Source organism: Trachemys scripta, chromosome 8, assembly GCF_013100865.1.
Source record: "Trachemys scripta elegans isolate TJP31775 chromosome 8, CAS_Tse_1.0, whole genome shotgun sequence".
Lineage (NCBI taxonomy): Eukaryota > Metazoa > Chordata > Testudines > Emydidae > Trachemys > Trachemys scripta.
In genome coordinates, this window is record NC_048305.1 from 51,021,717 (window position 1) to 51,033,514 (window position 11,798).

The window sequence follows — 11,798 nt, forward strand, 5'->3', positions numbered from 1 at the left end:
GCCCGGCCGGGGCTCCGCTCTCCCCGGCGGGGCTTGCCGCCCTCCCGCCGGTGCTCTGGCCGCTGGGAAGAGCGGAGCCCCGGCCGGGCTCGCCGCCCTCCCGCCGGTGCTCTGGCCGCTGGGAAGAGCGGAGCCCTGGCCAGGCTCTCCGCCCTCCTCCCAGCGCTCTGGCTGCTGGGGAGAGCGGAGCCCCAGCCGGGCTCGCCGCCCTCCCCCCGGCGCTCCGGCCGGTCGGGGAGAGCGGGCCCGCGGCCCAGCTCGGCGCCCTCCCATGCCGCGCTCCCCGCAGGGGGCAGGGGCAGCGGGAGGCTTTTTTGCCTGGGGCGGCAAAAAGCCAGAGCCGGTCCTGTCTGCTGAATTCTAAAAGTGCCCAGAGCTCTTCCTCAACCCCTTACAGTTCACTCACACCCCTTAGCAGAGCATTTCACAAGCTTCATGAAAAACCCACTGCAAAGTGGACTTCGCAGGTACAACATGCAATTTTCAAAGGTCCATATCTCGGTCAAATCAAAATCTGTATCTGCCAGGACATTCAAAGCCACTTCTTCTCAATAAAGGATGTGTCCATCCCACATTTTATCCTTCCTGCCCTGACTGTTTCTGCAGCAGAGTTAACACAGCTGCAATAATTTGTGTTACATTGTTCTTTATATTTTTATCACTTTCCTAGCACTCAAAAGAGCTGAATTATATTTGTTCTAATTTTCAAACGAAATTCACTGATGGATAGAGGTCAAGCCTGGAAAATTTCAGCCCCAAAAGTGAAAGTTTTAGAAAGTTATGCATGACCATAAAGAGGGGATTAGAATGGGAACTGTTACACAGCCCTAAATAAAGCAGCCACTGCAGCTCCTGTTTTAATAACTGGCTATTTAGAAGAATGTGGAGGGATAAGCACCCACAAAGGACAGTTTGATCCATATGGTTACTTAATTTTATTCAAATCTTACCTTGAATATGGTCTAGTGAGATAACTGCTTTCATAATACTCTGCTCTGGAGTCTGGTCTGATCTGGTCCTCTGGCCTGCCAGGATAGCTGGGGTGGTGGTACTCCATCCATGGGTCTGGCCACAGTTGAGGCCCTGTTCTGAGGTCCTGTTGGTGGTGGTAATACCTCTCACCATTATGCCTAGACTGGGGTCGAGGTCTGTGGTAGCCTTCTCCCCATGGCCCCCTGTCCTGGCCCTCCATCCGGGCTACATGCCTCCCTCTTGGTTGGGGCTGCCCCGGGGGCACCCAAGGGTCCATCTGGGTCTTGCTGTGAAGCTCCTCCTCCTTGATTTAGTTTTTCGTAGTTTTGTAGCTTCCTGTAAACAAAGGGATAAATCCCAGGGCATGAAATCTAAACTACCTCAAAGTCAGCCTGCAAAGTGCATTGCCATGTTTCCAATGCCATAATACCGATCAGCTTTGTTGTTAGTTCATGTCCCTTTGACTCCCTTCAAGATGCCAATGTCCAGGGGCATGGAAAATCTACTTGTCTGCTCGCCAGTGACAACTTGGAAGCTTTTCCTGGCAAGTGAGATTGCCTAAAACAACAATTTTTGCAGAATTTAATTTTCCATTTAAAAAAAAAACAATGTTTCTCGCCTTTCCAGTTGCAAAGAGAACCTTCCAAATATGAGCTAATGCAGAGCTGTCTTCCTGAGTCTGCAGCCAGCCAGAGGGACTCTCTTGCTGCTCATAGCTTTCCCTAAGCAGAAATTAACAAGATTGATCAGTCACTCACAACCCAGTGGGCTGCAGTGAAACTGTCAAAACACAGTGCTGCTCCTCAAGATGGCTCAGAAAACTATGAAGAGCAGCAAAAGCAGGCACCGCAGTTAGTCTTGTAGAATGAGAAAAAAATAAATACAAGTGGAAAATGTAGAGTAGCTGAACCCCTGCCTCATAGCAGCCAAAACTTTTCAGGGTAAAGAGACAGGAATCTCCCTCTGCCTTTCAGCAGCTGGAGGAGTGTGGTTTCAAATGTATTAGACATCTGTTAGCCATAGATGATACAAAAGAGGGAGCTCAAGGAAGGACCTGGTGACAGGATCTGGGAGAAACCCCAGCATCCTCAGCAGCTGGCAGGAAGGCTGGGCTTCTCACCAGGGCACTGTCCCTCAGCCTGGCTGGTAGAACCCCATCCCTCTTGCTGATAGGAACACTTTCAGCTACAAGAATTAGTCCTATTGCTAGTAGGTGTCTGACACATTTTTCAAGTCTTGATGGGTGAAACTTGTGCTGGGAGGAGAGGTAGACAAGCCAGCCTTGCAAGTGCAAGTAACTTGGGCAATATGTTTCCCACAACCCCAAAATAGCAAGTACGTTTCAGGGGTGGGAAGATATTGCAGAGGGGTCTTCAGAGAGCCTTCCCCTCAGACACTGTATAGTCCTGACCAGCTACCTGACCTCAGGGAAGATGAAGGGACGGATAGCTCAGTGGTTTGAGCATTGGCCTACTAAACCCAGGGTTGTGAGCTCAATCCTTGAGGGGGCCATTTAGGGATCTGGGGCAAAAATCTGTCTGGGGATTGGGCCTGCTTTGAGCAGGGGGTTGAACTAGTTGACCTCCGGAGGTCCCATCCAACCCTGATATTCTATCATTCTAAGGCACGATCCAGGACCTACAAGCTGGCCTAAAATAGAATCCCACTGCAGGAGTTTGTTTGCCAGCAGCACCACTGGCCCTGGGAGCAATTTGAAGGCACCACCATTTTAGTCTGCCCTTGGCCACTTGCCCCCTTTAATGCCTGGTGGAACAGCAAAAGTCCTAATCAACCAAACTGCACGGATGCCATAGAGTGGGCAATGAACTCACCAACAGCACTCGCTTTGCAATGTTATCAGTCCCCACATCCAGAGAGTCAGGTAATAGTAAGAACATTCCTAGAGAATGGAGCACTTGGAGACACCCACAGCTCTATTATAGCTAATGCGAAAGAAATGGTCCCTGGCCATAAAACCTGGATCCAAATCTGGATTTCAGGGGTGCTCAGAGGAGGGGTTTTTATCTAACCCATTATAAAGGCTAAGACATGCTCAGCTCTTTATTCCTTTGTGCAGCCACTCAGGGGCATGTGGTACCAGGGGCTGACACCAATTAATTCTAATAAACCCTCTCCCCCTTCCCACACAAAAAGCTACAATCTCTTCCCCTCCCCCACACCTTTGCCAAAACTGTTCTGTGCTATTCTAAGGGTCAACACTCAATTTGCACCAGTGTGATCTTGACTTGAGACACACACACACACACCCTCCACACCACATGAAGTATAAAATGCTGGACTGAACAGCTTTCTAGAGCACACACTTGTGTGTGTGTCAGTCTATTCTGAGTTCATGTCATCCCATAGCCCAGAACTAGGAGCAAGGGGTTGAAATGGCGATTGATTTCCCAGATGCCACAGGATGACAAGCACCTGGAGAAAGCCCAGCGAGCAGCAAAATGCCCATCTGCATACACACACCTGTTCGAACGTGCCCACCACCGACAGCTTTGCAGACCTGGCCTGCGCTCTCTCCGTCCCCAAAGGCGGCTGTCAAAGTCCACCTGCCACATCGGCTGATGCCTGCCTGACCCTCAACCTGGATCAGCACTCCCAGCTCTTTGCTGCTACAGAGACGTCCCCCCCAGCTGACGAAGCAGAGCAAAGTGCAGGCTGCTCACCTGCCTCGGGACAAACCCTTCTGTGACTGTTTTCTCTGCGCTTGTCAGGGATTTGCTCTTGCGTTTATTCAGGCTTTTGTAGACGCTGAGATTTAGGCAGCCTGGGGCAAGTGGAATTTAAAACCATAACAGCCAAAGGAAAGATGGAGACAAACTTCCCATGGTAACTTGTTAACCAGTTACCTCCCTCCCTTATAATACCAGTGGAACAACTTTTCTTTTTCTTTTCATTTGTTCCTCTCTTCTCATTGGTCAGGGGTCCACCATGCAACATAGTGAGTCAAAAAAATGCACATATATTTTTTATTATTTTTATTATTAATAATAAATAGTGGATCTACTCTATTCTATTTATGGTCTTATACCATACTCATCACCATAGTATTTGATTTCATCATGCAGCTAACAGGCCACCCAAGAAATAAATGAAACTTGCTAATTAAGCTTCTTAGTTAATTTACTACTAACTGTGGATGAATATAGTTCTAGCAAATGTAACCCCCACCCCAAACATGTTTGATTGTTCCACCATCTCTAACTACTGAATGATCTGGAGGTCAAAGGACAGAGCAGATTTTTTACTGAAAATCTCAGGAAAGCTTCCTTCCCTGTGGTGTACAACTGTCAGGGACCATGGGGTCTCAAACCTCAGTCCACAGGGCTCTCCAGAGCCAGTAAATTCTGACCTGCCATCAGCTGCTAGAACTAGTAGGCAGACAGACTGTTCCGCTACTTCTGTTGCTGTTCTGCCAGAGTAAAATTAACATGTCCCTTGTCAGTTTTACCGCTACTGTTCAAACTTTGTGCAGTCCTGAAACAGACAATCGTATCAGTTTCACATTTCTCTTGCCCATCAGAAAGTTGTAAGCAATAGCAGAGGCACTGATGCTGTTACTCCTGTAGATAACTTTTCTGTTTACTATCACCCTGTTTTTTCTCTTGGTTTCTGGCTGGTAAGTTTAGGCCTCTCTCTAGTAGGCAACTGGTACATTTTTTTAAAGCCTGACTCCCACCAGGGCATCATTTATATTAGGGATCTTAAAATTCTCAGCCACTTCCGGATGAGCAGAATCTTTGTAAAGGGGCATAATTTCCAAGACTGCAGTCATCCACTGAAATAGCTAAGCCAGGGTGTGCTGTGAGGAAAAAGCCACAGTTTAAACTACATAAAGCAGCAGTTATGAATGCTATTTATATCTGAGATGACCAGAGATGCTATACTACTCAGGCTGTGCAAGGAAAGAAGATGTGGGGAAACACTACCAGGCCAGCAACATAAAGTTTCAAGCAAGAGCAGCCTAAACTGGAAAGCTACAAAAAACATCAGTTCAGAAAGCCAGGAAGCACAACAGAAGAGCTGGAGGCTGGGAACAGAAGAATGAGAGAAGAGACAGAGATGGAAGATACAAAAGGATAGTAGAAAGATAATAAAGGATGCTCAAAAAAAGAAAAAAATATTAAGTATCTGTAGGAGACCTTTTAACTACATTTCTGACGGTTAACACATTATATATTGAGTAACTTAATACTTTCTAAACAAAGCTAAAGGAACAAGATCTTAGAAATCACATTTCTCTGACAAATTTTACCTATGGTTGTTGGGCTAATAAGATTAGATGGGAAATATTTTCCCCTGTTTCTTCAGTTTGTTTGCTTTGTGCATTTCACAGCACTTGGCTTATAGTCAGCGTTACTGCACCCCAGGTAGTCAGCCAGTTTCCCTTGTTTGTGTGAGTCCTTCACAGAAAAAGTTGAAAAAAAATTGGGATTTTGTGATTGTAACACCCCATAAACTGACAGGGGAAATTGGAGGTAGATGTACTGCCTGCAACTACTTTTAGCTCATTTTTGTTAAAACTTACTTTAATTTCATAGTATCCCTTTAAATGACAGGAAAATAGAATAAAAAAATAGAATCAGAGTAGTGAGAGGTGAAAAGACTTCTCAGTTCTAGACCCTTAAAAATGTAGCACATACATTGCCTTTCAGTGCAGTCAATCCAAATAATCCAGTTCAGCGGTTCTCAAACTGTGGGTTGAGATCCCAAAGTGGGTCACAACCCCATTTTAATGGGGTTGCCAGGGCTGGCGTTAGACTCGCTGAAGCCAAAGCCTGAGCCCCAACACCCAGGCCAAAGCCGCAGCCTGAGGGCTTAATCCTTGGACAGTGGGGCTCAGGTACAGGCCCCCTGCCTGGGGCTGAAGGCCTTGGGCTTCGGCTCCCCCCACCTGGTGTGGCGGGGCCTGGACTTTGGCATCCCCCCCACCCCTGCCCAGTGTGACGGGGCTTTGGCTTTGCCCCCACTCCCCCATCTGGGACAGCGGGACTCAGGTTTTGGCCAGGCCCCCCCCCACCGGGGGCAGCAAGGCTCAGGTTTTGTCCCCACACACACATACCCAGGGCAGTAGAGCTCAGGCAAGCTCAGACTTGGTCCCCACTTCTGGGATCATGTAGTAATTTTTTTTGTCAGAAGGGGGTCATCGTACAATGAAGTTTGAGAACCCCTGATCTACCCTCATCGTCTGAACTGAGAAATACAAAAAATAAACAAACAGCACAACATATGAAAATTGATTTTTAAAACTTTTGGTTGTAATAATATTAGATGCATAGATTTTAAGGCCAGAAGGGATCATTCTGATTATCTGGTCTGATCTCTTGCATAGCATAGGCTGTAGAACCTCACCCAGTAATTCCTGCATTGTGTCCTTTTAACATCTTGCAAGACACAGGCTGACCTAGGCAAATCAGGACTGTATTAGAATCCAGTGTCTCCTCATTGATGCCAGAAGCCTTTAACTCCAGTTGATGTCAATGTTGTGAGGGCTCAGATCTTCACAGGTTTAAGCCCAAAGAGAGGAGGCAGCCTCTATATCAGTGGTTCCCAAACTGGGGTTCAGGAACCCCTAGGGGTTCGTGAAATGTTATAGGGGGTTCTCAGGAAAAAATTCCCTAATGGCGGACAGAGTTGTCCTTAGGGACCCCAGGCAGCCTGGGGCCAGCAGTCCAGGAGCCCCTGGACTTCCAAGAGCTAAACAGATCAAAGCAAGCATATCTATCACACTGAGGAGATTTAAACTTTAAGACTCCTTATAAGAAATGGAAAGGATGGTGGATATTTTTTGCTGGTTTTAAAATTAAACAGGCAGCTAGTTTTGTTTTTTAAATTATTATGAAGAACAAGTTTAAGCTTTGTTGTAATGTGCATTGTTTGCCTGGACTGCTCCAGACCTGAATGCTTGTGTAAGAGGAACTCTTTGAGTTGGCTTCTTAAATACCTTCATGCTGTTTCACATCTGATACTCCTTGATAAAACACAGGAGCCTTGACTTATAACAGACTTATTCAAAGTGATACAAACTATGAAAGTGAGATCTTGGAAGAGTGTTGCCATTTTCATAATGTAATAAAAATGCTGTAATGATAAAAAATAATTAATAATAAAGAGTGTGTAATACGCATGTCATAAAAACAAATTTTATATTTCCAAGATCACTGCTCTTATAATTTATACTCAGGTAAAGGAGAAAATCCCTGGAAATATTCATTTTTAGGAGGGGGTTCGCGAGACTTGACATTTTAGTGAAAGGGGTTCACAGGTTGTTAAAGTTTGAGAACCACTGCTCTATATCAATTCCTAGTTATTACTGTGGATTTTATACAGGATGAAATGTAAAACCAACAATACTCCAGTACTACCCCTGAAAACATTTCTTGGCAGGCATTTTCCCATTACTAATCAGATAGTTTGTGTGTCTAAATTTCCAAGTCTCCCTGCCCCACATTCACTGTTCTCAATCCCCCAAACCACTTGACTTTGCCACCCTCGCCCCTGAATTATGCACAGTGACATTTAATAATATAATTAACAAGGCTGTCTGGAATGGATCTCTGGTGATTTTAAGGAAAGTTCAATAAACTGCAAGAAAGGGTCACTCTTAGCCTACAGCAAATTAAGCAAAAGGCATTCTACATCCAGCCCATGCTCCTCCAAATAAAGAAGCGGGTTTGCAAACAGCTGGCATTTGTTAAAATCAAAGCATGTTTTTATTCAAATTATAAAGTTCTCAGTTTGGCTGTAGCAGAAAGGCAATTAATCTCTATTGGGTCCTATTACAAATCAAGCCTTACACCCCGGGAAGTGTCTCTCCCCCGCCCCGCTTTATTCCCCCTTCAATAAATCTCGTTATTCTCTACCGTGAATACTGAAAAGTAGTTACTTACACCGCCTACCCCTAAAGCAAAGGCTGGGCTGCTGCATCCCATCCTGAAAGACTCTGGATGCTCCCACACACACAAGCTCTGCCACGTCAGCTGGCCGGAATCTTCGTACTGAAGCCATTGCTGGTAGTCGGAACGGTTAGCTCTGAGCACCAAAGCAAAGAGAGACGCTACAAGGGCCTCTCCAGCAGCTGAATTCTGCCATATTGAGAAGGTCATTGTGGGGGAAGAAGGTCGTTCAGTGCTCATGTCCCACACGCCACTGGAGTTTGTGTGTAACACCTATAATGTTCCTCCTTTGTCTCTCCAGCCATAAAAGTGATGTTATCTCTGACCTGAACAGAGAGACTATGAGTGTTGCAGATTTACTCAGTGGCAGATAAAATGGGGACAGGCTGAAGGGCTAATCCCAATGACTGGACTCTGTTGTATACCTGGGCTTCTGTAGCCACCTGGGCCGTACAATGTTGTACAGTTAATAATGTAAAGTAACACATGCCAACTGCAGAAATATTCCAGGGGCAAACTGGCCCCATCCAGGGGAACACCTGCAATGACAGCATTGGCCACTTGCTGCCCAGACTGGAAAAACATAATTTAGTACATGTTTAAATGCACTAAAAATAAAAATGATATATATTTTCAATGCTATAAAACTGGCTCCTTTGTATAATATTGAAAATCCATGGCAAAGGTATATGATTCATATACACGTGTTATTAACATAGTTTAGTTATATATTTGGTTATACAGATATCTTCATATACTGACAACATTACAACAGAAATGCCATAGTTGTCACATTAGGTTTAGATATAATTAATACTCGCAAGTTAGATCATCAACTCTTTAGGGCAGGAGCTGCCTCTTACTATATGGTAATGCAGGGCTCAGCCCAGTAGGCTGTAATCCTGATCAGGGCCTCTGGCACCACTAACACTGCTAAATCTCAGCCCTGTGAGTGATCCACTGAAAGTCTGCAGGGTCAGGCCCGTACTTTGAAAATTATACATACTATATATGTGCATTACTGCTAACCTCAGAGGTCTGAAAATCAGGAGGTTGGCTTAAAACTCGTGAGATTTTAAAATATAATAAATTCTGGGTTCTTTTTATTTTCCTTCTTTTTCTGAACCTTTGAGGTACACTCAGGTCATGTCTTAAAGCTTTTCTTTACAATCATGAGGCCTACAATCTTACTTTTATTTAACTGAAAGCTGCAATTCTCATGTAATTACAACTCCAGGAGCTGAGGATTTAAGGAAAACACCAAATATCACAGAACTCACAATAAAACCATGAGAGTGGTCAACACTGCCTAGACCTGGTTCAGATCTCAGCTGTATCCCATAGATTTCTAATATTAAGAAATACATATGAAAAATGCATTGCTTCCATATGAGCTGGACCTAATTTGAGCAAAATGCAGCCATATAGAGCAGGGAAGATAGCGGAGGGTGAGTAGTCTTTGAATCAAGATGCAGCACTGCATGCTGGAGCCCACTCCTCTGTGAGCTTCTCCCTTGCGTGGGAGTACCTTATAAGCAGGGGAGCAGAAAACTGCTTGCACAGAGGAATGGGCTGCAGATGGTAGGTCCTAGCATGCAGTGCACCATCTTGAGTCAAATAGGCAGATCAAAATGGAGCTGGGACCTCCCATCCAACCTGCAGAAGAAGGCAGCCATGGGTCACACTGTAGAATTCCGTGGATTCCACTCAGTCCACCCTGTTGCAGAGATGTGTTTTCCTTTAGAAAAGATGAATCAGAGCCAACAACTCTCTGGCATTGGCGTCTACTTTTGTTGCAGCTTTCATTTTCGTTCTGAGGGGAATATATTTGCATTTCAAAAATTAACAAAAAGACTTCTTTTACGTGACTAGGTAACGATGTTACTCTCCACCAAGAATGAGGCAAGCTGTACACAGCTATCCAGCTGTGATATGGAATCACTGCTTGCCACTGTTAAAAGGGTAAATACGATAAGGAATCGGTATTGGCAGAGGGTTGAGCAACTCCTCCTCTGAGGTCTTTTTTATTAAAATAAACTTAAAACTTCCAGGTGGTTGGAAAGGAGCATCAGAATGAGCCTGTGGGTGGGAGGAAAATGTTGGCACTCTGCTTGTGGTCCACCAGCCATTCTTCTTCTCCCCCCGCCTCCATTTTTTCCTTCCCCAACCCAACTGGTGGCTACTCACACTCTGCCACCTTCCCTGCTCCATATGGTAAGCCATGTTCCCTGTCCCACAGAGCTTTAGGGCCCAGTCATCCAATCTTTTACTCACACAAGTAAACCTTGCTTTTGTAGGCAGCCCCAGCATCTAAGCTATCTCATTGAAATCCAGGTGGCTGATCAGATGGGTGAGGATTATTTTGATGAACAAGGCCTTGCAAGAATCTGACAGAAACCAGACAGAGGTCCCAGCTGCAATGTAAAATCTACTGTGTCAGGAGCTGTTACGATATGTTGTCCCATGACACAGCTCAAACACAGTTTGATGTTGCAGCTTGTTATAGATGGGACCAAACCATGTCTGAACACGTTCACAAATCAAGCTACAGTCTTAGGGCTTGTCTACACTTACCCTGCGCCACTATAGTGTTTCAGTGAAGATGCTGGCTATGCCAGCAGGAGGGGTTCTCCCATCAGCATAGATAATCCACCTCCCCAACAGCCAATAGCTCGGTCAATGGGAGAATTCTCTCGTTGACTTAGCCCTATCTACAGTGGGGTTTAGGTAGGTTTATCTATGTCGCTCAGGGTGTAGATTTTTAACATCCCTGAGCGATGTAGTTATATCAACCTAATTTCCTAGTGTAGACCAGGCCCTAGACTTTACTATTTGCTATAGCACAATTCTGGAACACAGTTCCTTGGAGCTGTTGTTTGAGGCTGTCTGGCTGCAGAGTCAGAAAGAGAGCACTGCATCTGTTTACACATACAGTAGAACCTCAGAGTTACAAACTGACTGGTCAACCACACGCTTAATTTGGAATCAGAGAGATTCCCCCCCCCCCCCCAAAACCAATACAGTGCTATTACTGACAAGTACAGCAAGTACTGTGTTAAATGTAAACTACTAAAAAAATAAAGGAAAAGCAGCATTTTTTCTTCTGCATAGTAAGGTTTCAAAGCTGTATTAAATCAATGTTCAGTTGTAAACTTTTGAAAGAACAACCATAATGTTTTGTTCAGAGTTACGAACATTTCAGAATTATGAACAACCTCCATTCCCGATGGGTTTGTAACTCTGAGGTTCTACTGTAGTTTCTTATTCAGAGTGTTTACTTTGCAAACACAAAAGCTAGAAGAGGGGCCCTCAGAGAAGTGCTGGAGCAGTATTCTGTCCCATTCTGGCTAACTTAGGCTATGTCTACACAGGGATAAAAAAACCTGTGGTTGGCCTAGGTCAGCTGACTCGGGCTTGCATCAGTCAGGGCTCTGATACTGAAAAAATCGCTGCATAGATGTTCAGGCTCGGGCTGGAGCCCAGGCTCTAGGACCTTGCAAGATGGGAGGGTCCAAGACCTCAGGCTGTAGCCCAAGCCCAAACATCTACATCGTACTTAAACAGCCCCTTAGCCCGAGGCCCACGAGCCCAAGTCAACAGGCACAGGCCAGCCGCAAGTGTCTAACTGCAGTGTAGACAAACCCTTAGAGCTCTGAGCAAGGAGCTGAGGAAATTGAACACCAAAGGCATAAACAAATCCACAAATAACGTTCAAGTCAATAAGAGTGTCTGAAATCTTCAGGGGCATGATAATTTATTTCTACAGCTGGTTTAAAAATTCATCATAGCAGAAGTAAATTGGAGAAAGGCCAGAACAAAGGAGAGGAAGCAGAGAGTTGAGATAAAAGCAGATGAGAGATCGGGGTTTGCCACTCACGCTTATTATCCACCTGTGTCCTGGAAGGCTAACTTGCA

At 45.2% G+C, this 11,798-nt stretch overlaps 1 protein-coding gene across 3 annotated transcripts in view; it reads right to left on the reverse strand.

Moving 5' to 3' along the window:
* The window catches only part of LOC117881365 (protein transport protein Sec16B), a 46,497-nt gene extending 38,468 nt beyond the window's left edge, over positions 1–8,029 (reverse strand). Inside the window, exons 1-2 of one of the 3 annotated variants that reach the window (XM_034778515.1) lie at positions 7,878–8,029; positions 951–1,308 (exon numbers count right to left, since the gene is read on the reverse strand). In XM_034778515.1, the coding sequence (XP_034634406.1) occupies positions 951–1,125 (175 nt within the window). In that variant the 5' untranslated portion in view covers positions 1,126–1,308; positions 7,878–8,029. Of the gene's footprint in view, positions 1–950; positions 1,309–3,453; positions 3,603–7,877 lie in introns of those variants that run through there. The other 2 variants (XM_034778516.1, XM_034778514.1) reach the window with 2 other exon arrangements.
* Positions 8,030–11,798: the final 3,769 nt, after the last annotated feature.